Source organism: Podarcis cretensis (genome assembly GCF_951804945.1).
Source record: "Podarcis cretensis genome assembly, chromosome: 8".
In the NCBI taxonomy this organism is placed as follows: Eukaryota; Metazoa; Chordata; class Lepidosauria; order Squamata; family Lacertidae; genus Podarcis; species Podarcis cretensis.
Window position 1 is genome coordinate 31,036,339 of NC_137177.1, and position 26,095 is coordinate 31,062,433.

The 26,095-nt window shown below is 45.6% G+C and overlaps 1 protein-coding gene across 2 annotated transcripts in view; it reads left to right on the forward strand.

The window, feature by feature from the left end:
• The window catches only part of LOC307222444 (protein argonaute-1), a 48,429-nt gene that overhangs the window by 4,457 nt on the left and 17,877 nt on the right, over positions 1-26,095 (forward strand). Inside the window, exons 2-9 of one of the 2 annotated variants that reach the window (XM_079987715.1) lie at positions 14,449-14,638; positions 17,697-17,817; positions 18,841-19,022; positions 20,373-20,509; positions 21,327-21,461; positions 21,693-21,780; positions 22,745-22,892; positions 25,123-25,242. In XM_079987715.1, coding sequence (XP_079843841.1) covers positions 14,449-14,638; positions 17,697-17,817; positions 18,841-19,022; positions 20,373-20,509; positions 21,327-21,461; positions 21,693-21,780; positions 22,745-22,892; positions 25,123-25,242 — 1,121 coding nt within the window. Of the gene's footprint in view, positions 1-14,448; positions 14,648-17,696; positions 17,818-18,840; positions 19,023-20,372; positions 20,510-21,326; positions 21,462-21,692; positions 21,781-22,744; positions 22,893-25,122; positions 25,243-26,095 lie in introns of those variants that run through there. The other variant, XM_079987716.1, reaches the window with a different exon arrangement.

Sequence of the window (26,095 nt, forward strand, 5' to 3'; positions counted from 1 at the left end):
ACTTGCTACCAGAAGCCAAGTGGCTAACTACAAGTTGGACTTTTCCAAAAGCCAATTTTGGCATTAAGCTGTACTCAGCTGTATTCAGTGGAATATCTCTGTTGGCATAGCGTGAGACCCTTAATATCAGACTTGTGGATTTGAGCACCAGATTGGGCAAAAGATCTCTATATTGCAGGGGTTGGACTGGATAACCCTTGGGGTCCCTTCCAACTCTACAATTCCACGATAAACATAGCAATTTAGAGTGTTACCCAAATAGCCATACAACTTGTATTGGCTTGATCAATCTGTGTCAATGTAAGTATAGCTTATCAAGAAATAAGCCTCTACGGAGCCTATCTTGTGTAAGTTGTTGTGTTTAGAAGAAGCCAAGTGAGAACAGACACTCATTAAGGGATGCAACAGCAGACATTTCTGCATTTGTCTCTGTGTCCAGAGTGGTTTGAATGCTCCTGTTTGAATGCAGAGGTATGGCAGACTGCTTCCTTTCTAGATATGGCGCCTCATGGCACACAGTTTGATGGCTGTGAACCCTAATGGCTCATCTTGACAAACTGATTGCAGATGTGAACTGAGGATGTGTTGATAACTCCACAAGGCGGATTTTAATTTGATAGATAAAATAAATAGGATTGCATCCCAACTAAGTCCTTCCTTTCAGTAGGTCTCCTCTGAGTAGGACTAACATTGGATCAGGGATGTTTGACTCAAAAGTTTCAAGTGCAAATCATTTGCCAAGCATTTTGCATCATTTTTACCACTTCAAAATAACCAATCTGGCTCAGTCCAGCAACAAAAGTGTAAAATTCTTAAGAGTTAAATTCTGCCGCTTTTGCTGAGTTCCTACAGAATTGCGACTTACGAAACAGCTGGGGTTCACAGCCACACCATTGACTGCTGTGTGATATTTGTAGGGGTGGGAAATGTTTAGTTTCACAAGTTCATTAAAAAGAATGAATGGATGCCTGTTGCAAGTCAGGTTGTAGACACGAGTTTTTAGCTTTGTTTACTAAATGCCAGTAAAATAAACATGCTAGATTAGATCGCTCTCTAGGGCAGTGCTGGGAAACCTTGAGCTCTGAGAACTTCTTATTTTGCCTGCAGCATTGTTTTCCCTAAGCCATGCCTGCCTGTCTGCCCATCACCTGTTGTCATATGATATCAGGTGTGGGTCAGGTAAGCTCAGCTGATCCAAACTGAACAGGAGATGTTCTCCCAATTCTTCTGTTCTGTGCACAGGTAAAATTTCTTGCTTTTTGAATTTGGCACCTTTTTTGTTGTTGCTGCCCTGCAGTAACAGAAAAGGCACCAAACACAAAAAGCACAGAATTATTTCTGGATAACACCCTGCCTCTGAAATAAAATCCTGTTAAGCATGCTGGGAATTGTAGCTCTGTGAACTACAGTTCCCAGGATTCTTTGCGGGGGAACCATGTAGTTTAAATGTATGACCTGGATGTGACCAAAGAATTGGGAATGCCCTTGGATCAGGCTCCTGTTTTTTTCCCCTTTGCAGGTGTGGCTTGAAAAGTTTTGCATCCTGTAGTTACTGCTTATTGCTTTGCTGATTTTAGATGCTCTTGCCATGCCATACGGTTGATTTGAAGGAGATGGTGGTTTTCCTAGGTCCAAAATGAGGTTTTGGTTGCTTCATTTTATGTGTTCCTTCACTGTAGACTAGAATGTAATGTTGAGGTCTCTTCTTGCTCCAACTCTGAGCAATGTACACTTTGTTTTGTTTAGTATGGCCCTGTCGCCTCTGCGTGATGCAAAAATCTCTGTGATTTGTGTGATTTTTGGCATCAAATCCATAACAAGCTTACATTAACTTCATCATAGCATAGCAGAGAATCATTAGCAGGCAGTGAGTGCAAACTTGCGGCTTTGCAGAACTTAGGTGAGAAAAGATTTTGCCTTTTATTCATCTGCATAGATTTCTAAGTTCTTTGTTTAAATGCCATCTTCATGCTGGCTCTGATAGCTTGAGTTGTCTTCTAGGAATTTTGCTTGGGGCACATATTCAATTACAGCAAATAACCTGTTGAGTTTTGAATTTGTTGCATGCCTAACTGTGTTTTTTCCTACTTAAAAATATCCTCAGTTATATGGAATAGCTTCATCTTGCGCCTGTCTAAACAAATGAAATTTGCTGTTAATGCAGATTACTGTAATTTAATACAGATTAAATCTAGGTGTTAATTCTTCTTAAAAATAAATGCCCACAGATGAGGAAGAAAGAAAAATGGTAGTCATGTAGTATTGATTCTCCCAGGTTTACAAAAAGCCTGTTACAGCTTCAAGGAATGTGTAATTTAAAGGTGGGGAACTTTTGGTTCTCCAGTTGCTGTTTGACTCCCAATTCCTGTTAGCTCTGACCATTGGTCATGTGGAGGCATTTCATGGAGAAAAGTAGCAGCTGCCACAAAAAAATGGCGGCCCCAATGTTGACTGCCATCTTTTATCACTGGAGTGGCATATTCTAGGTGTTTAGTAATTTGGACTGTTATTATTTGTGTGTGTGTGTGTTTGTTTTGTTTTTTTGCAAACTACTTTGAGTTTATGTTCTAAAGAAAAGTCTGACAAAAGCTAACACTACTGGTTCTGGAGAAAGGCGAGTCTCACTACCCCTCAGTGAGTGATGAATGGGTACAAATGGAACAAACAACAACACCCGACGATACTTGCTTGTTGATCAGTGCATTTATTGCTGATTTCTGCTCCTTTTTGAAGACTGTGGACTCAACTAGATTGATAAAGAAATAGCGATTTACAGTGGTATCTCGGGTTAAGTACTTAATTCGTTCCGGAGATCCGTTCTTAACCTGAAACTGTTCTTAACCTGAAGCACCACCTTAGCTAATGGGGCCTCCTGCCACCACACAGCCGGAGCATGATTTCTGTTCTCATCCTGAAGCAAAGTTCTTAACCTGAGGTACTCTTTCTGGGTTAATGGAGTCTGTAACCTGAAGCGTATGTAACCCGAGGTACCATTGTATATGTGCTATAACACTGTGCCACCAGATGGCGCTGTGGAGTCCCAGTTTTTCCCTACCAGATTTCTCTGTTTAAACGTACGTGTTTTAACGCTGCTTTGATGTGTCTAGATCCAGCCTGTGTAGGCACCAGAGAGGAACCCAATCCAATCTAATCCATAGTTCTATGCAGGATAAGTTTAATTTTAGAAATTAGATTCCATCTTCTAAAAATCAGGTGCTGGAACGTATTAGGCCTTGAGAATGCCTTTCCCCAGCCCCCTTGGCAGTGGCTGGGTGTGGGCATCCCCTACCCCTGGTGCTGGGGACCCCCCTGTGAATGGGAAACTTTGCTGTCTATCCTTTTTGTGTGTGTTTGGTTCGGCAGACTGAGAGCTGGTTCCTAGAGGAGTGATTAATGACATGTGTTGCCCGCAGTCACAACTTTGCTGCCATTTGGAAAGCAGTGGGTCTGTGTGTGTGGTTCCCCCTCCCCCTCTTTCCCCTTTGGGATCTCACTTCTCTCTCTGCCCCCAGTTAATTTATTGAAACAGCAGGAGAGTATGTGGGAGAGAAAGGGTGGAGGTGGCAGTTTATCCTCCCAAAAGCCTCAGTGAAAACAAAACTACTCCATGTGTCCTGTGTTGTCTAGGATCGTTGGTGCATCCCCCTCCCCCCCCCCAGTGTTGGGGGTGCAAGGATCTAAATAGACATGTTAATTTCATGCCCTCCTAACAGGGCAGCCCCCATCAAGCAGCTGTTGATCTAGAGCTGGCTGACAGCTGTTAAGACAAATCCTTTGTTTAGGATGGGGATTATCTCAAAACAGAGGTTCGGAGGCCTTGAATTCTCTCTGCACACCCAAATAAAGATGCTTGGGGGGAAGGATGGGTTTCAGGGGGAAACCAGACGTGGACGTTCTCTTTGGAATATGCTGCCTCTGGTGAGCAGGGGGAAAAAGAAGTTTGCTGCCTGATCTTTCAGTGGCAAAGTCTGGTTTCATACTGCTGGATGTGTTGTGCTGCAACTGAAAATAGGTTTCTTCCCCTCCTTGTGCCCCTCTGCCTAGGCTCATTCATTTGCATGACAAAGTGGAGGCTTAATGCAACTTTGCCATGGTGAGTGGAGGTATGCAGAGAGGCACCCCCTTGTTTCGAGGGAGAATGGGGCAGGTCTTGATAAAGGGGTGACTGTCTCTCTGGGTTCCCCTGTGCTGGCTTTGGTTACTTGCGTTTTGTAGATGCGGTTTCTTCAACTGTGCCATGGCGATGACCTCAAGCTCTTTAGGACTGGGTTGCCCAAATGTCTCGTCTGCATCTGCGAAGACAATTTGTCTGGATGGTATTCGTAGTAGGGCCGCCATGGTGGTGGCCCCGCAGTTAAGTGGAATTAGATCTTGCTCTAAGTTGGGCAGGACCCATCCCATGTGGTCTTTACATGGGCCTTGAAGACCTACTTTTTCATGAGGGCCTTCGTGTAATATAAATGGGGGTTTCTATTCTGGGGGTCTGCTGACATTTCTTTTCACTGCTGGTGTATTTCAGTCTATTTTGAACTGTCTTTTAGGGCTAGTGTTGCAATAAAGTGGATATATTGAATTGTTACCTTTGTATATTTCGTTCCGTTGTGAACAGCTCTGTGGAGCCATGTGCTCAGAAATCCAATCATCTTTGTTTTTAATTGGTGCAAATGGGAGTTGTGTTTGCATCTGGTAAAGTTAAGTTCATTGTGGTTGCTGATTCCCCCCTTGCCACCCTTCTGTTCTGTGGATCATTGGCTCACCTTTTACAGGTAAGAGCCACAGTGGAGTATGGAAGTCCTTGTTGTCTCTTAATTTCCTTCCCTTCCTTCAAGGAGCACAGCGGGGTCCCTGGAATTGCTTGTCATCTTTTTATTTCTAGACAGTTATATCAAACATTAGTCACACTCAGAATAGATGCATTGAAATGAAATAACAAGAGTGACTTTGGTCCATTAATGTCAATGGTTCTTCTCTGAGCAGAACTTAGTTGGCCTAGCTAGTCTTCTTGAATTTCAGCTAAAGCAGGGGTACAAACCTGGTGGCCCTATAGATGTTGGACTACAAATTCCATCATCCGTGACCATCGTCTAGGTTAAGATCCTTCCTCTAGTAAAACTAAAAACCCAACAAAGTCTTAAACAGTCTTTTAAAGCATGGGTTCTACCTCTAAACATGATTGTGTTTTGTTTTTTGTTACTCTTCCCCTGGTTAAGATAGTACAGCTAGCTATCTGTTTTTATCCTCACAGCAACCCTGTGAGGTGGGCTAGACTGAGAGGCTGGCCCAAGATTACCTGGTGAGCTTGATGGCCAAGTGGGGATTTGAACCCTGGTCTCCCAGGTCCTAGTCTGGCACTCTAACCACTGTGCCACCACTAAAACTCTCCAGTATTTTAGGGTGTGTGAGATGTTAAGTTTTAAAAAAATATTCTCTGTCATGAAATCACAAAAGCTCAAACACACAAACAAGGAACAGTTATGGCATTCCTGCAAGGTAGTGTTAAAATGAAACTTCTAACTCATTTAAATTGCTTTGCAATGAGCACAATTTGCATACCACATTTCTGCATATTGGAGATAATGAACAGGTGGCCGCTTTGCACTTCTTATTCTGCAAAATTTATTCAGAAGATGTTGCCCCTGGATATGACTGGAAACTTTGCAGTTAGGTACTGAACAATCTTGAGCTTTTGAGAATTAGGAAAACCAGTGCATCTTGGCTGTCTCATTTCAGGAACCTTGAGTATTTTTGCCATCATAGCTCTGAACTCAGGAAGCTTGGTTTCTTAGGAACTTGAAAATACATAAAAGTCATGTTCAAATGCTACTTTCCCAGAACCTGTGATCATGCTGAGATTAGGAGCAGATCTTGGGCTTGAAGACCTTCTCACCCACTTCCCTGCCTCCACCACCTTGCATGCTGCATAACCAGAGCTGTGATATTGCAGGAGCACTGGGCAAAGTGCCAAGACTTGTATTGTCTCTGCTGTATTTTTAAAGCAAGCATCTAGCCCTCCTGACTGCAAGTATATAGAATGGACATGAACCTCAGAACTGCTCCCTGTCTTGGTCATAGCTCAGTGATAGAGCACCTCCTTTGCTTCCAGAAGGCTCCAAATTCAATCCTCAGTGGCATCTCTGGGAATTTCCCCTGCCTGAAACCATGGAGAGGTGCTGCCAGTCATTTGTAGACCAGTGATTAGCTTATATATCTGAGTTTCTAGCACTGGACCCAAGTTTGAGAAAGGCTGGTGTAGGCAGTACTGAGTCAGATGGATCAATGACCTGACTCTGAACAAGGCAGCGTCCTACGTTCTGGGGTAGGGCAAGTATTGGCTGAAAAAGCTTAATGGTGCCTTGGGGAAAGTGCTTTGGAGGAGGTCTGAATCTCTGGGGTAGAGCATCTCCTTGGCCTTTGGGAGGTCCCAGGCTCAACCCCCCAGCATCTCCAGGCAGGGCTGGGAGAAAGACCCCTATCTGAAACTCTAGACAGTCTCTTGTCTGGGCCAGATGGAGCAATGGTCTGGTTTGGGCTAAGGCAGCTTCCTGTGTTCTTTGGGGGGTGTTGGTGTCGCTTGCCTCTTGGGCAGGCATTCTGCCATGGGTAAGTCCTAGGGTGCCGTGAAAAGAGGGGTGGGAAAGCAGCTGGGTGCCAAGGCTCTCAGGCGGTGGTGTGTAGCTAATGTCTGGAGTCTCATCTTGCCAGCTGGGATGCTGAGCTTTAATTTATGCATCGTGGCCACTCTTCCCTTGTCTGCCGTCCAGCCATAATTGGCCCGCCAGCCATCCCCCTTGTTGTGTCGCTCACGGGCAACCACTTTTAATCTGTGCATTGATTCCTTGACTTCATTAATTAATCTGCAAGGCTTTCAAGAGACAGGGCTTGGCAACGGTCCGAAAGCTGGAGCAAATCTGCATTTGTGTTTTATGTGAAACTCTGTGGCATCCTGGCAATTCCACAGCAATTTCACTCCTTCTGTGCGGTTTAAGACTTTTGAAATGTCCCAAACCATCTCGCTGAGGCTGTTACTGCGGAAAAGCAACAGCTAATCCTCAACTTGATCTGTATTGCAGGTGGAGGGGTGAGGAGGGTGAGAGAGAGAGAGAGAGAGAGAGAGAGAGAGAAGGGAAGATGCATTGAATGAGCCCTGGGGGAATCTGGGAGAGTTTGGTCCCCATTGTGTGTCTCTCTAGTCCACAGCTGCGCCTTGTCCATTCATTTTTGTCCTGCAAACGTGTGCAGTGACGCGGCAGGAGCCCTGCCACAGACTGTTCTCAGACTGGGTGTGTTAAAGATTCTGGTTTTCTTTTTTAATAGTCTGTGGGCTTAGCCATGCCATCTTGCCAAGTGTGATCCAGCCACATACTTTCTTTTGTTCAACTCCTCCTTTCCCCCAAAGCAGTCCTTAGACACAAAAGTATTTTGCACCCAGATCCACAGGATGTGGGAAGGGTATGGCAAAGGTGCATTGGGGAGAGCCTTAAGTTCTGGGGGCAAGGAAGAACTTTTCAACTCCACACCTTCAATATATATAGCCTGTTTAATCTCCTGTCCCAAATTGACAATTTCATCTCTCTTACTGGAAATATCAGTGGAGATTTTTTATTTTTAATAATGGTTGAACAATGCCCTGATTGAACAAGTGCTTTCTTTTATGTGTCTAGAAGCTTACTCAGAAGTCTGTGGTGAGCTACCTTGCCAAAAGTTTTGTGAAAGTCCATGTATACTATGTTAACTGGATTACCCCTATCTATATGTGTGTAGACTCTCTTCTCTTAAAGGTAAAGGTAAAGGGACCCCTGACTGTTAAGTCCAGTTGTGAACGACTCTGTGGTTGCAGTGCTCATCTTGCTTTACAGGCTGAGGGAGCCAGCGTTTGTCTGCAGACAGCTTCCAGGTCATGTGGCCAGCATGACTAAGCTGCTTCTGGCGAACCAGAGCAGCGCACGGAAACGCCGTTCGCCCTCCCGCTGGAGCAGTACCTATTTATCTACTTGCACTTTGACGTGCTTTCGAACTGCTAGGTGGGCAGGAGTTGGCACCAAGCAACGGGAGCTCACCCCATCGCGGGGATTTGAACCGCCGACCTTCTGATTGGCAAGCCCTAGGCTCTGTGGTTTAGACCACAGCACCACCTGCGTCCCATATATGCGTGTAGACTCTCTTCTCTTAAAGTACGCTTGATAAGTTGTTGACATTACTGAGCTGGATGGCTCAGTGGTCTCTCTGAGTAAGGCAGTCCTATCAAAACCAGATCAGCAAGGAACCCCCCAGTGGCACTCAACAGCCGTCATTTAATGAGGCACAGGAGACTGGGAAGAGGTTTTTAGCTCTTTTCTTAAAAGTCATTGACAATTGTGGCAGACTGACTTCCCTTAGTAACATGTTTGCTGTGCTGGCTGGGGCTGATGGGAGTTTTAGTGTAGAGCATCTGGAGGGCACCAAGTTGGAGAGGGCTGCTTGAATGCTCCCAAGGATGCTTCTTAGAACGGTTCCTTTCGAATTCCAGAGAAGCATGTGAACCTGTTCCTTATATATCAATAGTTCTAGAACTATGATATGTGGAAATGTTGTTGTGGAGCCATTGAGAAATATCTACCGGTATCTGTACTAAATATCTATCTGTACTTGGCCTTGCATGGGATTCTGCCCCTACCCCCAAATATGGAGATCAGTTTTGCAGAACATCTTAGTTCATAAAACAGTCACATCCATCACTCTAGAGCAGTGATTTCCAACCTTTTTTTGACCATGCCCCACCTAAGCATCTCTAAAGTCCTGATGCCTCCCGCCCCCGCCTCCCATGACATATAATTCTTATTATTCAAAAAATGAACTCCTATTCACAAGGCCATTAACTTAGTCTAACACATTCTCGAATTTCCCCCCCATAAAAATCAAATTGCCCCCCTGTGGGGCATGTGCCCCACATTGGGAACCACAGCTCTAGAGAGTAAAGACAAGGGTTATTAAAAGTGAGTTGTGGATGTGCCTTGATTTGTAGAACTAATAAAGTTTATTAAGTTGTCTGATTAGACCCCCCCAGCAGTTTTCAAGTGGCCTGCATTGAGGTTTAGAACCGCTGTTCTCAGTGAGGAATTAGACTGTGTTGAAAGGAAGCGCAGCAGCAGCAGCAGCAGCAGCCTCTCAGCAGAGTAATCCAGAGTATACCGGTAAGCCAGAAAGCAAAGCGCAGCAGTGTGGCTTGGGATAAGAGGATTCCTCTACTTTCTCTAAGCAGTGCTCTTGGGCAATGGGGGTCAGGGGGTGTTTAAGGTGAAATGTGGTGGATAACACCCGGTAGCGGCGCTCTGGCTCCTGTAGACTAGCTACAGGGGTTTAAGTAACAGAAGCATTGGCCGTGGAAGTAGAATGAAGGGTAATACCTGGGGCGCCTGCCCTGCATGCAAATCGGCCATTGAAAGATTGTTCAACACCTGGCGGGTGTTTTGTTTTTTTAAATGACTTTACATTAAATTATGTTTTCAGTGTGGAAGTATCTGTTCAACGAGGTAGGTGACAAAGCAACCTGCTAGCTTGCTCTGGGGTGTGCTACTCAAATCCTTTGCATGTTTACTCAGAAGTAAGTCCCAATGTGTTCATTGGGGCTTACTCTCCATTAAAGGTAAAGGTAAAGGGACCCCTGACCATTAGGTCCAATCATGACCGACTCTGGGGTTGCGGCGCTCATCTCGCTTTATTGGCCGACGGAGCCAGCATACAGCTTCTGGGTCATGTGGCCAGCATGACTAAGCAACTTCTGGCGAACCAGAGCAATGCACGGAAACGCCGTTTACCTTCCCACCGGAGCGGGACCTATTTATCTACTTTCACTTTGACGTGCCTTTGAACTGCTAGGTTGGCAGGAGCAGGGACCGAGCAACGGGAGCTCACCCCGTTGCGGGGATTCGAACCGCCAACCTTCTGATCGGCAAGCCCTAGACTCTGTGGTTTAACCCACAGCGCCATCCGTGTCCCATTAAGTGTGTGCAAAATTGCAGCAGGACAGACAGTGGTGCAGGTCTTCTTTGGTTGACAGCCGAACCAAAGTAAAGCACATAAACAAAATTAAATGTATAACAAACAAGACTAACAATGTATTCTACCAATTCAAGGGAAGAGCAAAAAACAACAACAACCCACAATTGAGCATGGTCAGTATAAGGTAGGGACACACACACACCAGGGAGGAGAAAATAAGAGATGTGTGATTAAGAAACTGGCCATCTCAGTAATAGTTTCCTTAAAAGACAACAAACCATTCCTGATTCTTTCCAGAGCTGGTCCTTGAGATGTGTGAATGGGTGTGTTACTTGGGATCCTGTCCCAGGCAGAGAAATGGCTAACTCTACCTCCTGAAAGTTTCTACTTCTGCTGGGGGGGTCTCTGGCAGCTTTGGGTTTAAACAGTTTGTACTGCAGGGCTGAGCAGACTTTAGACTGATCCAATTTCTTTTTGTTGCTTATTATAAGAGCTACTGGGACGCAGGTGGCGCTGTGGGTTAAAGCCTCAGCGCCTAGGGCTTGCCGATCGAAAGGTCGGCGGTTCGAATCCCTGCGGCGGGGTGCGCTCCCGCTGCTCGGTCCCAGCGCCTGCCAACCTAGCAGTTCGAAAGCACCTCCGGGTGCAAGTAGATAAATAGGGACCGCTTACCAGCGGGAAGGTAAACGGCGTTTCCGTGTGCGGCTCTGGCTCGCCAGAGCAGCGATGTCACGCTGGCCACGTGACCCGGAAGTGTCTCCGGACAGCGCTGGCCCCTGGCCTCTTAAGTGAGATGGGCGCACAACCCCAGAGTCTGTCAAGACTGGCCCGTACGGGCAGGGGTACCTTTACCTTTACCTATAAGAGCTACCAACCAGAGCCCGGTGCAAAAGAGAGTAGTGTTTGAGTTGAAGAAAAGTGAGCATGTCCTGACCTTAGGATTTGTTTTCAGCTCAGGAACTGAAGCGAGTTCACAGTCCCTTTGCCCAAGGGGCCAACTCCCACTTCGCTTTATTCATTTCAGTGGCCTAATTTAGTTGGGAAAACTCATTCTGCTGTTGCTGTTGTTAAGGAACTGGGGGTCAGAACCCCTGGCTGACCTACTGTCAGTCACTCAGAGATCTACTGGTAGATCAGGATCTACCACCTGCCCACCCCTGCTCCACAGAACACCGTTTTAGTCCTTTTTCCTAAGTGGTGTGGGCTGCCAATTTTTGTCTGTGGATGGTCAGGCTGGTTGATGGTGTCTACTGATTCATTTATTTTTAAAATTATCCCAAAGGACAATTAATCCTCATCATCTTCAGGAAAATCATGGCAGATAATTGGCTGGTTGCCGCCTAATTTAGTTGCACTAAGTTTCCACTGAAATCAGTGGGACAAGTTAGTTACAACATAAATAAGTAACGACTAATTTGTCCCACTTATTTCATTGGGACCCAAATCCTGCTAACTTAGTCTGGAGCCAACCCAATGTTTGCTTTGCACCCAGAATCTACCATAACCACTACCAAGACCTCCCTGCTAAATGCAAGGTTTTCATTTGAAATTTTAAAATGTAATATTAAACACATACAACAACAGCTGATTGTCCACACCAAACCACCCTCCTCGCTGAGGCTTGTAAATCATGTTGCAATTCTGGAGAGCTGTGTTGGGTGGGATGCAGGGCTGATAATAGCAGTTGTGGTATGGAGGGGGCTCTTCAGAGATGGATGCTGGCCTCTGGGTGACCTTGTAAGGGAGCAGACTCCCAAGTCTGTTCACTGGGGAAGCCGGTAGGTTAAAGGGCAGGTTGAGATTGATTGTAGGGTGGAACCTATTGCTTCCCGGAATTGCATGCGAGTGACTTGACTTAAAAAGAACAGCATGCAATTGATCCTTCCCAAATGTTCTTTCTCTGGGAAGAGTAGTCGAAGAGAGCTAATTTCCCTCTACGAGATTTCCCTTCTGTACTCTGAATCATCACCACACTTTACCTGAGTCTTCACATGGCCACAGAATGGAGTGGTATAAAGAAGGGCTGTGCAGACCACAGGTAGAATCACATTTATTTTTCTTACTGCTGTGTGTGTGGTTTAAAATAAAAATAAAAATCCACCCTACAAATAAAAAGCAGGAGAGAGAGGTGGGTTAAACCTTGGTATCACCAACATACTAGATTTATTATTGCAGGAGGTTTTAAAAAGTGAGAGAATCCTTAATAGTGTTGATCATCCTGAAGTGGTACAGCTCACTTTGTATAGCCTCATGACTTGTACCACTTAATTCTGCTGCCAAGTAGGAAACAGTGCTTAGAGTGGGATAACTCCGTAGTAAAGCACCTGTTTTGTATGCAGAAAGGTTCCTGGCTCAATTGCTGGCATATTCCATTAAAATCAACATCTAGGAGCTGTGTGTGCATATATATCTGTCTTGGACCCTGTAGCATCCTCTGCCAAACTGGTACCCTTTCGGACTTAAACACCCAGCACAGCCAGTGGTCAGGAATCATGGGCGCAGTGGTCCAGAACTTCTGGGGGGCACCAGGTTGTGGAAGATGTTGCTGCTCAGAGCAGATAATGCTGTGCCAGACAGACAAATAGTCTGGTCTGATAAAAGGCAGCTCCTAAGAATATAATAAGAGCCTTGCTGAATAGCCTTGATAGTCTAGCACCCTCTTCTCACAGTGGCCAACCAGATGCCAATGGGAAGGCCACAAGCAGGCCCTGAGCACAACAGACTCTCCCACCCTGAAATTTCCAGCAAATGTTACTTAAAGGCATACTTTTCCACACAGGGGAGTCACTCAAGCCCCTTGATCATTTTGGTTCCCCTTCTTCACCTTTTCCCCAGCTTTACAATATCTCTTTTTTAAAGCACAGAGACCAGAACTGTCCTGTGTTCCCATGAATATGATGCCGGCTGGGGAGTCCAGGTGTTCTGGGAGTACAGGGTCCACCAGCCCCAGCCAGCACAAACTGTCCAGCCCCTAACATCTGGGAATTCTACTTGGTCCGTCCCACACCCCGTTGCCTCTAGTTCTATTAGGAACCCTTCAGTGAGGTTGGGGGTTGAAATCTTCATTATTTCAGGCAGATTCCTTTACCACTTTGCATCTCATGCAACAGTGTTGGCACCAGGGAAATCTGACTCTTTACTCTTGTTCTCCAGAAACCATGAATTTTGGGGTTCCAAACAATCTATTGTGAATCTTTGGTTTGAGCTCCCTGCGCCCCCCTTCCAGTGTTGCCAAACAACAACTCTCCAACCTTCTGGACCAAACACCTCTGTGTCCTACAAACCACCAAGGTGCATGCATTGTGTCTATCCTTACCACCACTAGTGCATTTGACAGGCCTAAAAATATTATAACTGAGTTTTTCTGAGCTTTTCTGCTGCAGTCGTGAGCAGAGGATCCATGGTTCCCCTTCCTTCCCTCCTCCGTGGTTACAAAGCATGGATCCACATGGATCCTCAGGACTTTTGCATTGGGCTACTCCAAACTCACTGTCAGATCACATGTCTGTGGCCACAGCATGAACCACAAAAACCATATATCCACTATTTCATTTAGAATATTTTTTTTCTTGTTTTCCTCCTCTAAAAACTAGGTGCGTGTTATGGTCTGGAGCGTGTTATAGAGCGAAAAATACGGTACTTAAAAATCCAGTGCTGACTCCCTTTTAAGTGATGGGGTCATATTGTCACAGGTAGTTGAACTGCAGACTTGCCATCTCTTTGGAAAGCTCTTTGCACCACTCTTTCCCATAATTAATCAATGTTCCTGTATAGCATTGGCTGCAGTGTCATTTACTTGGGACTACAACTCCTTTATGGGATGCGGGTGGTGCTGTGGGTTAAACCACAGAGCCTAGGAGTTGCCGATCAGAAGGTTGGTGGTTCGAATCCCCGCGGCAGGGTGAGCTCCCATTGCTCGGTCCCTGCTCCTGCCAACCTAGCAGTTTAAAAGCACGTCAAAGTGCAAGTAGATAAATAGGTCCCACTCCGGTGGGAAGGTAAACAGCATTTCCGTGCACTGCTCTGGTTCACCAGAAGCGGTTTAGTTATGCTGGCCACATGACCCGGAAGCTGTACGCTGGCTCCCTTGGCCAATAAAGCGAGATGAGCGCCGCAACCCCAGAGTCGGCCACGACTGGACCTAATGGTCAGGGGTCCCTTTACCCTTTACCTTTACAACTCCTTTGGCCATGCTGGCTGAGGTTGATTGGGACCTCTGAAATGCCAAAGGTTGACCACCCTTCATCTAAAGCATTGGTCTTCAACTGGTGGGTCTGGGCGCATTACCAGGTCAAAGCCTGACCTATGATGGGTCACAATAGCAGTACCCCATTGTGCAAATACACGGCAGCATATTAAGTAATGGGTCCCCAGATGTGTGTGTAGGCTAAAGTTTGGTCCTCAATTTGGACAGATTGAAGACTACTGCTGTGACATTTTAAAATATCCTCCGCTCTTTCTTTTGTCTAGCAACCGCTGCAGGCACTTACCTGCCACCCCTGCAGCAGGTATTTCAAGCTCCTCGCCGGCCCGGGATAGGAACTGTTGGGAAGCCAATCAAACTCTTAGCCAACTACTTTGAAGTAGACATTCCCAAGATTGACGTCTATCACTATGAAGTTGACATCAAGCCAGACAAGTGCCCTCGCAGAGTCAACAGGTAAGGCAAGTATTAGCGTTTAGCAATTTCTCCTTTTGTCCAGCCCTTTAACTGAGAAGAAGCCAAAGGCCTTGGAGAAAACGCATGCAGAGCCCTGCATCTCTTCTCCTCCCCCATCCGGCTAGTTCTGAGAGCCTCACTTCCAAGCACACCTGTTGCAGCTCTTTCTGCCCAGTGGGATACTTGGCACTATTTAGCTTTGCTACGAGTGAAGTTGCCGCTTTTTGCACAGGTGGGAGCTGACCCTGCAAGCTGATGCTTAGACCGGCAGTGAAGTGGCTTTCCTGCAGCATCTCTCTCTTCCTTCCTCTCCGCCCACACTGGGAATTCGGCCTCTCTCCTCGCCCCATCTCTGGCCATGCGCTGGCGGCTTGAGAGATAACTGGGCTTTGGGCTCTATCACTGGTCAGCTTACAGCAGCTGTGTGATCTTGGCTGCAGTCCCAGGCTTTTAAAATAGCCATCCTTAGGCTTTGGGCAATTGTACTGCTGTTTAAAACTCTACTGTTCGTTTAATTCTTTGCTTGGGAAGGTCAGTATTGAGAGTTATCTGAATTAAAGAATGAAAATTCTGCAAGGAGCACATGCGTAGAGCAGCTGATTAAATTTTGTACCTGTTCTCTTTTAACTTGCATAATTCTGGCTTGGCTATCCATGAAGGCGTGAGAAACCTCTAGAGGCTCACTCTCCCCCGCTCCTGGATACCAAACAGGCTTCTGAGATGTCAGCTGAAGGCATTGTAGAGTTGGCATGCTGGTCAGATATTTCAAGACTGCTACTAGGTAGAGGGCAGCGTAATTTAAAAATAAAAATTATGGTGCCATTTGTTAGCAAGGACAGGAACATGGGCTACTTGTCCCCTAGCCTTGCAGCAGTCAGGGGCAAGTGTGCCCCCACTGGCCACCTACTTATAACAGAAAGCACATTGCAACTCTGAATGCAAGCAGTCATCAGTGGCACAGGCCAACATGTCAGACTAGGACCAAGGAGGGGACACAGGTCCAAGTCCTTACTTATCCATGAAGTTCATTAGATGGACAGGTTGCGCACAGCCAACCTCACCTGCTTCATGCAGTTATTGTGATGGTACATTTTTTTTTTTTTTGGTGGGAGAAATTTATATATCGCCCTATCCTTTGGGTAGCGTGAAGTAAAAATGCAATAACATTTTTTATTACCTAAAAAAACAAAACTGGCAGTCAGGCCAGTTACAAATAAAAAATAAAAAATAGTTAAGTGGAGAAATGGTTGATCTTCTTATTTCCTAATGGCAATGCTTTAAAGTCCAACCCTTCAGATGTTGTTGGACTACAGTTCCCATACTGCTAAGGGGAGCTGTCGTCTAACAACATCTGGAGGGCACCAGGTTGACCAAGTCTACTTTAAACATGCTTGACCATGACTTGTCAGTATTTGCCTGGTCAATGTTGCTTTTGATCATTTCAGGGCATTACCCATAGGCTTAAGTAACTTTTATGATAAACATCAAAATTATTCAAATAATTTTTTTTAGAAAACTTACTTAGCATATCATCAAAGGCAATTAAAAATAAGATTTTTTTGGAGGAAAACATTAATACAAATTTCATACTTCTTCACTGGTTGGCGTGTCAGCTGCAGTCTTTTTCTGGACAGGGATAGCCTGGGTACAGTTAGCGGCACTCTGTGACACACTTTTTATGAGGCCACCATTGAATGCAATTCAACAACTGCGACGAGTGCAGAATGTGGCAGCCAGAGTGTGGAGAGGAATAGAACTCAAGCAGGTACACTGGTTGCCAGTTACCTTCCGGGCACAAAACTATGTGCTTAAGACAACATTTAAAGCTCTGAATGATCTGCAGCCCAAATATCTGAGAGAATGCTGTCTCCAGTATCAACCTACCCTGCATTAAGATAAAAGGCTGCTTTCTGGGTCATCCCTATGTTAAACGAGGTGCATAATGCAGGGATGCGTGGTAGAGCCTTAATGGTGGTGACTCCATGTCTTTGGAATGACCTCTCCTGAAGTGCATCTCACCCTAGCTGTATATTTGGGAGGAAGGGTGGGGTATAAATGAAAATAATAAAATTTGTTTTGATGCCAGATGAAAGATCTCTTTTTGGTAGGCCTTCTATTATAAATTGCATACATTTATGTAATTTCCAAGAATGATTTTAAAAAGTTTTTCTGCTTATTTTATCCAATATTGCCTTTTTTTCTTTTTTCTTTTGGTAAACTACCCTGTGACCATTTTTGGTGAAGAGCGATCAAGAAACCTGATAAAGAAACAAATCATTTACCAAGCATTCTACCTCATTTTTGCCACTTCAGGTTAACCCATCTGTCTCAGTCTAGCGATGAAAGCATTAAATTCTGTCACTTTTGCTGTGTTTCTGCAGAATTGTGGAGTTCACAACTACTTCATTGGCTGCTGTGCAGTGTTTGTGAATGGGAATCTTGAGATTCGGGCTGGAAAATGTCCTGTTCAAAAGTTTATTAATAAGAGTGAACGAATGCCTGTTGCAAACACAACGTTAAACAAGCCTGGCAATTTATGATGGTTTTTAAAGCTTTTTTTTACTAAATTCCAGTAAAATAAACATGCGTTATTAGATTGCTCTCTAGGGCATTAGTAAATTTTCTAATGCAATCAGGGTTTTTTTTTCCTGATGCAGATCACTATGATTTACATAAGGAAAATTTTCCAATTGAAATTTTTTCCAGACAAGTTACATCACTTATGGGAATGAGGGAAAATACAAGATCAGCCGAGGTGATTGGCCAAGCAATACGAAGTTGTTGTATTAGATAGTCTTGGTAAATCTGGGTGCTTAGCCTATTGTACTCATTTACTCAGCAGAGTAGTACCTTCCACTTGCTGCATGTTGAGACTTAAACTTTTCCAGCACCAGCCACTGACTCAAATGATCCTGAGTTCTCCCTCATGTTCTAGCTTGGCTGCTCCCAGTCCAGTCATACATCTGGTCCTAGTTTCTTACTGGAATTGTGAACCTGCTAGCCAATCCTTCTAGCTTCTCTCTTCCTCCCCCTCCCCTCCTGGTCTCTCTCTCTGCAGGGAGGTTGTGGAATACATGGTACAACACTTCAAACCTCAAATCTTTGGAGATCGGAAGCCGGTGTACGATGGGAAAAAGAACATCTATACGGTCACTGCCCTGCCCATTGGCAATGAAAGGGTAAGAGGGCGGTGTTCTCTTGGGTGGTTGGGCTTCCTCAGGCACCCTCCTTTTTAAAGCCAGAAGGATCAGGAGAATTAAGAAGCTGCATTGGTGTTCCCTTCTACCTCTGCTGTCCATCCAACATGGCAGTGACTAAAAATTACATGTCAGTCACTTGACATCACCTTGATGTCTGGCGACCTAGCTTCAGAGGAAAGAATTGGGAACACACTCTTAAGTGTGTTTTCAATTCTTTCTCCCTCTGTATCCTGACTTGAACTCAAGCCCCTGATGAAGGGGACTTGCAAAGCACTGTGCTTTCAGCTGGAATTGTGTTTAATGAATGCCAGAGACAGCAGGAGCTTAACAGCAACTGTTTCATTGTCTAAAAATGACTATACAACAGGCCTAAACAAACTCACTAATGGAACTTCTTTTTCTTCAATCCTTCACTCCTAGTTCTAGTTCCATACCATATAAGGCAGGGGTTCCAAAGCCATAGTTCCATGCCATACCATATAGGGTATGGGTTCACAAAACTCTGGACCGCAGGTACTCCATGAGCTTCATTCAGGTGGCCCATAGCATGTCTGAATTAAATATTCATATTTATTTTTTAAATGGTTCCTTTATTTCTTTCCTTGTATTTTATTGTATTACAGTGGTGCCTCGCAAGACGAAAATAATCCATTCCGCGAGTCTCTTTGTCTAGCAGTTTTTTCGTCTTGCGAAGCATCCCTATTAGCGGATTAGCGCTATTAGCGGCTTAGCGGCTAAGCGGCTTAGAAAAAGGGGGGGAGGGAAAAAACTCGCAAGACTCACAAGACATTTTCGTCTTGCGAAGCAAGCCCATAGGGAAATTCGTCTTGCGAAGCGCCTCGAAAAACGGAAAACCCTTTCGTCTAGCGGGTTTTTCGTCTTGCGAGGCATTCGTCTTGCGGGGCACCACTGTACAACCTGACTACTGTGGAATGCAAATCATAACACACAATAAAAGACAATTAAAAAAAATGAATTTATTTTTCTGTCATTTGTTTGTAGGTTGACTTTGAGGTGACAATTCCAGGGGAAGGCAAAGACAGGATATTCAAGGTTTCAATCAAGTGGATGGCCATTGTGAGCTGGCGCATGCTTCATGAGGCCCTGGTGAGCGGGCAGATTCCTGTTCCGCTGGAATCTGTCCAAGCCCTTGATGTTGCCATGAGGCACCTGGCCTCCATGAGGTAACTAACTTTCGTGGCCAGGGATTTAGTTCATTTTTTTTTTTAGGGAAGATACACACAACTCTGGGCACATCTTTTATCCTGTTTTCACACAGATATATTACATCCATGAAGCCAACATGGCCCTGGGAGTTGTATTTTTGTGGAATTTTCTGTGAGGGAGTAGCTCTCATGCCTCTTCACTTTCTTCAGCTGGTGTCTAAAAGAGTACAGTGATGGTGCCTACATAATATCAGTAGGCAGGGTGTTCCAATGCACAGATGCTGCCTCATTAAAGGAAAACGACTGCTTTCAAATGCGGAATGGACATCGCTTGGCACTTGTAGAGGTGCAAGTTCCACAGATTGAAGTGATTGGATTGGCATGCATGGAGCAAGGAAATCCTTTAACTTGCAACTTTGAAGACTGCCCGCCCCAATTAAATAGTGCCTAGGTACAGCGGCGTAGCGTGGGTTGTCAGCACCCGGGGCAAGGCAAGTAATTTGCGCCCCCTAACCCGGGGCAAGGCAAGTACAGTAATTTACTCTCCCAAGCAGCAGCAGCGAGGCTTCTCTTCCCCCCCCACTCTCCCGGAGCTGCCTCTTTTCTTTCCTTTTTTCCCTTTCTCCAAGGCTTTTCGCTTTCTCTCCTTAATTGATTCCCCCTCCACACCGCGGCGTTTCCTGGCTGCTTCCCCCCCCCCCTCCGCCTCGCTCTGCTTGCCTTGCCCTGCCCTGCCTGAGGGTGCCCTGAGGAGACTCCGCTCTCCTTTTTGACCAGGCGAGGTGGAAAAAAGGGGGGAAAGTCTCTTCCCGCCCCCTCGCCAGACTCCCTGCTCGGCTCGGCTCACTACCCAGAAGGCCAGTGGAGAGAGAGCCGCAATTACCATAAAGCTCCTCTCCCTCTGCTTCGCCAAGCTGTCAAAGCCCGGCAGCAGTGGCAACGGCAGCAGCAGGCGCAGCCAGACCCCCGCCAGCCAGCCCGCCCGCCCGGCTTCCTCTCCTTTTTTGGCCCGCGGCAGAAGGCTTCGCTCTCCCCCTTCCGCGACCTCCTCGCCAAGCCGAGCGAGCGCGGGCTCCCTAACCCGTGGATTTTAGTAGGGGCAGAGAGCTGCTAGTGCGAGCGCGCCCCCCGCCCATGTTGCGCCTGGTGCGGCTGGCCCCCCCTGCACCCCCCACGCTACGCCACTGCCTAGGTATGAGGAAAGAACTGGGCAAAATTATGCTAGTGACAAATCTTTAAGAAGATTTGAGGCCCAGGGACATTCTTGAAGGGTTTTTGTGCCTCAGTCTAGACTTCAAATATCAACGTTTGCTGTCCTACATGGGTATAGCATGTGCTAATGTTCTTCATTTTCTTTGGCCTTCCCAGGTACACGCCAGTGGGCCGTTCCTTCTTCTCTCCCCCTGAAGGATACTATCACCCGCTGGGAGGCGGTCGGGAGGTCTGGTTTGGGTTCCACCAGTCTGTCAGGCCCGCTATGTGGAAGATGATGCTGAATATTGATGGTAATTATATGCATGCAGTAATGTAACCCTGTAACTGTAAAACATTCAGAATACCCAACCAGAAGTCTGTGACTGAAAAAAGATTGTTGGCAATGCCTCTTAGGTTCTATGGGGCCCTGTTCACCAGAGGTGCCTGAATTAACTGTTGTGATAGGTTCAATGGAGAACAAGAACCTGGTCAGATGTAGCTTGCATTGTGGTGATTATTTTGACAGTTCACAGGCACAGGTTTTCTGACAGCATGCATGGCTGGTGTTTCCCTAAGCAGCTTCATAAAAGGCAGAGCAAAAATGTATTATATAAACATAAGTAAACTTATCTGGTTCTCTGCAAGTGTTGCATTGCTTTTTAAAATGTGATTTTTCTAGAGCATTTGAGGGAGGGGGTTCTTCTTTGGTTCTTGTTTTTATTACAAATTTTGTGTTTATATCTTGTATTTTTATGCTGTGAATGGCCCTGAGATCTACGGATGAAGGGTGGTATACTAATTCTAGTAGTAGTAATCATCATCATCCTGGTTTCGTTATGGAGTATTTACATGTTTTTCCACTAGTCATTTGTTTATCCCGCAGTTTTCTCTGTCACTTTCCAAACTGCAAAAAAATCATTTAAAAATGGATTTGTTGTGCTAGGGTGACAGTACTTAAATCCATGTCAATTGCATAAACCTTAAGTTCTGGTATGCGCTCGAACCCCTCCTGCAAAATGGTGGCAGTCTGGAAGCACCCCTAGAGAAAGTGAGTCAAGAAATGACCGTGATGCTTGTGCTGCTGTTGCCTGGACTGACCTGCACTCTTGTCTGCTCACTCCACAACAGTATCAGCGACAGCCTTCTACAAGGCCCAGCCCGTGATTGAGTTCATGTGTGAGGTGCTCGACATCCGGAACATTGATGAGCAGCCGAAGCCCCTGACTGATTCTCAGAGAGTCCGTTTCACCAAGGAGATCAAAGGTAAAAGAGGGCAGAGACTCTAAAAGGCCCTAGTTGGCAAGTGGTTTTCTTTCAGGGCCGCAAAGGAAATAGATGCAAAGCAAAAGGCAAAATTAAGAGGGGCAATATTTTGGAGGCCATGGTGGAAAGTCTGGGACACCCTATCCCTCCTTTGCGTTCTGTGTTTTATATGTTGACTGGATCAATAAGCTGATAAATGGATTGACATCAGATGTCTTTCTCTTTTGATAGGTTTGAAAGTGGAGGTGACTCACTGTGGGCAGATGAAGAGGAAATACCGTGTGTGTAATGTTACTCGGAGGCCAGCTAGCCACCAAACGTAAGGCTGTTAGCTTGGGGGAAGGGGAAGAGACACTTGTGGTGTGTGTTTGTGTGTTTCGGGGGGGGGCTGTGTTACCTTGTGACATTTAGCATCAGTTGGGTAGCATTTAGAAAGGGGAATGAGAAAAAACACTGTTAGTCTGGTGATACAGGAAGCCTTGGGAACTGACTGATGGGCACTTTCTTGGAAGAAGTGTGCACTGCTGCTAGGTGACTTGTTTCAACTGTCAGTGTGGGGAAAGCTGTCCTGAAGGTGGAATTAAGAGCCAGATGAAATCTTGCAACTTCGCATAATACAAATGTTTTGGAGTTGTTGTTTGTCCTGCCTTTGTTGCCCTATAGGACAGCGGCGTAGCGTGGGTTGTCAGCACCCGGGGCAAGGCAAGTAATTTGCGCCCCTAACCCCTAACCTGCCGCCGCTGCCAGCTGCTTCTTGCTGCTGCCTGGGCTGGTCGGGTGTGGTTCTGTCCCGCGCTCAGTGCTGCGCTGGGCGGCCGCTGCACTGCCCCTCCCCCAGATAGTCCCTCCCTCGCTCTCTCTCTGCTCCGCACCGCAACGCACGCCTGGCACCCTCCCCCTCCACAGTGGGCGGCGACCCGGCAGCTCGGATCGGATTCGCACAGCCAGCACTGCAGTGAGAGAGAGTGAGTGAGCCAGGTAGGGGCAGAGAGCTGTGAGTGCGAGCGCCCCCCCCCCAAATGTTGCGCCCGGTGCAGCTGGCCCCCCTGCACCCCCCAGTCTACGCCATTGCTATAGGGCAAGAGTGCTCTTCCAGATAGCAATAATGCGGTAACCACTTACAAAGCAGAATGATGTGTGGATGGTCCAGCATAAATTCACCACTAATGCGCAGTACAAGTTGTAGAGTGCACCTGCAAAACCAATCAGTCTGGAGAGGCTCGAGGTCTTTTTCCTGGTTTTGTACCGGGCTCTCTAAACAGCTGTGGATTTCTTCTGTGTAGGTTCCCTCTCCAGCTGGAGAGCGGTCAGACGGTGGAGTGCACAGTAGCGCAGTACTTCAAGCAGAAATACAACCTCCAGCTCAAGTACCCCCACTTGCCATGTCTTCAAGTCGGCCAAGAGCAGAAGCACACATATCTACCTCTGGAGGTGAAAACTCATTTTTGGAATGGGATGGGGAAGATGGCTTTGAAATACCTCAAGGCTTTGCTGTTATAGTGGGGGGGGGGGGGCGAGAGAGTGAGTGTGTATGTGTGTGTTTGTGTGTGTGCGCGCCCTTGCATGAACAGTTATGTTCTGTTTTGTACTCGTTGTTGTCCTTTTGAACCTTTTTGTGCTTCGGCCTCCAGCGGTTTTAAGACTTTTAATTTTTACTGAAAAACAAATTTTTAAAAAAGAAACAAGAAGTGCCTAAACACACAGACACAAAACAAAACGCTGCAATTTTATACACAGAGAATAAAAATTAAATAAATAAATAAATAAATAAATAAATAAATAAATAAATAAATAAATAAAATATAATAAATATATAATGAAAAAGAAATAAGCTGAATTTTCTTTCTTTCCCAACCATGGGACTTTGACCAATCCTGACTGCTTGCTTTACACTTCTGTGTAAAGTCCCATGGATTTCTCAGCTGGTTAGAACGTGGTGTTGATAACACCAAGTTTGCAGGGTTTGGTCCTCCATATGATACAGCTGCATATTCCTGCATTGCAGGGGTTGATCAATTATCCTCAGGGCCTCTTCTGACTCTACAATTCTATGAATCTTGCCCTCTATTCTCAGAGCATCCTGTCACATATTCTAAAATTTAACTTTGTTGTGTTTTATTATCCTGCTTTTCAGACGAATAATGTCTTCCGGACAGAAAAGAACCACAGGCCCAACCCTCAGGCTTATAGACTAAAAAGTCAAGATGCAAGAAGGGAAAGCAGGTGGAGAAGGAAAAGAAGGGGACAATCTTTTTAAATCCTTCCCCATAGCAAATGCTCTGAAACTAATTGGAGGCTCCTAATCTTGCCCATTCACCTTGCCTTTTAAAGTCCCCTTGGTGAATAATTTCAATGCGATGCCCCCCATTCCCTTGTCCCTTTCCATGCCAAGTGCTCAGCACAAATTCTGCCTGCTTGGCTCAAATTAAGGGTAGGCGGGACTCAGTAGTGACTAGTGGATACATGGTGGATTGGAACACAGGAAGCTGCCAGACACACTGGTCTGGTACACACGTACTGGTAAAACATAGTTTGAAATGAACTACGGTTTACCATGAACAAGTAGCATGCTGGTGCATGCCAGTGAATTGCACCTGTTTTGCACCTCCCTTTCCAGAAGTGGGAATCAAAACCACAGAATGGCTGACTTCACCTAATGTGTGAAACAGCACTCATTGTTTCTCTGCAAACTACTACTGGAAGCCAAGGTTTTGTTTTTTAAAAGAAACCCATGAATGCTGGCTTGCACAGAATGTTAAGTCAGCTTCTCCATGGTTCCCCCCCCCCCCCCCCGTCTATGGGAAGGGAGGAGCTCAGCAGCTGCTATTGGGCAGCATGCACTAGCACACTGCTTGTTCATGGTAAACCATGGCTTGTTTCTGACCATGGCTTAATGTTCACAGTGAACCACTGCCCAATGGTCTCTTACTGGCCCCTGAGCATGGCTGTCTTAATGGTTTGTCCAGGATTCTGAGAGGGCTGTTAGTACAACAGTTTTACAAATTCAAGTGCTCCATTATCACTCACAAAATCTATGGGAAATTGGCTCCCAACTCAGGAGCTATTTGACTGTATTTGCAAGTTTTCCATAGCTGTGGTGAGGCAAAGTTTATGTTTTTCTCTAATGTACCGTATTTTTTCGTGTATAAGACTATATCGTTTCCTAAATTTTTGAAGTTTAAAATAAGGGGTCGTCTTATACACGGATAGTGCACAGTGCATTTTCTTAATTTTGAGTCCCAAAAAATACACGGGAAAAATACGGTATATCCTGTATGAATCTCCTTCTGCAGTCCCCCAGAGAGGCCCTGTTTTGTGTTCCTCTACCATTGGCGGTTAAGCTGATTGACACAAGAATCAAGGCCTTCTCTGTAGTGGTGCCAGCTTTGTAGAACTTCCTTCTGAAGAAGGAGCAACAGTTCTGGAGTACTGAGGACTCCTTGTTTCACCAGGGGGTTGGGGCAGGCTGATCCAGATCAACAGGAAGCTGCTGCTGTTTTCCATAAGCGTTCTTATATGCTGCTGCTGACATTGATCTGAGTTTTAAGTGTGTGTTTGTTTTATGCTTTCATTGTTGTCCATCTGGAAGACCAGTATTGGGGCCAAAGGGCAAGACATTAATTTAACGAAAACAACAATTAAAAATAAATGTCTTTGGCAGGTATGTAACATTGTGGCTGGCCAGCGGTGCATTAAGAAACTAACGGACAATCAGACCTCCACCATGATCAAAGCAACAGCGAGGTCTGCCCCGGATAGGCAAGAGGAGATTAGCCGGCTGGTATGTGCCTCTTGTCTTTTTGCTCTTGTGGGAGGGAAGCAGCAAGCGCTTGTGAGCTTTCTGTTCTTTTGGGCTGGCAACTTGCGAGTGAGGGTTTGTGAACTGCTGCTGAGGACAGTGAGAGCTTTATGATTTAGTGGTGCAATTCAAATGGGGTTGGCTGGGGCAGAGATCTGCCTCCACCCAACCCTATAACAACTCGGGTAGTCTCTGCCAGCAGAGTTATGGCAGAGTCTCTCAAAGCCAAAACTCATGTACTTTAAAACTTCAGGAGTTCTAGGTTGCTGTCAATATTTGTATCTCTTCATATCTACCAGAATTTTAGGATGGGGCAGGGCAGGAAGTATGGGGCTTTCTGAGTGTTTAGCTACAAAACCTTTGACCTAAATCCCTCCAGATCTTATGGAACTAGTGCTGAAGTGATGCGATCCTGCCATTACCTGGGTAGAGCTTTCTGCAATCCATTGACAGATTCCAGCACCATAATCATTTGAAGTGTTCCACTAGGAGCTTTCACAGGCCAGACCTGTGTTATTTATCCTGAAGACTGTTGGCTGCCCATGCTTTGCTTAAACTATTGCCTATATTTTCCACTCTTATGAGTAGTGTTTCTTTTTTGCCAGTGTAGCTGTTGGAAAGCCTGTTCTGTTTGGATAAATATATTTTATTATATTTATATATCATTCTTCCAGCCAAGTTTAAAACTAAATTTTAATATTACAATGGAAAATGGGAAAGAGATGTGGAAAGGAAACCCCTTGAGTTAGTTTCAGCAAAAAAAAAAAAAAGAGAGAGAGAGAGAGAGAGAAAAGGTTCTTTTAAACTCACACATTGTTGATACCTCACTCTAAGA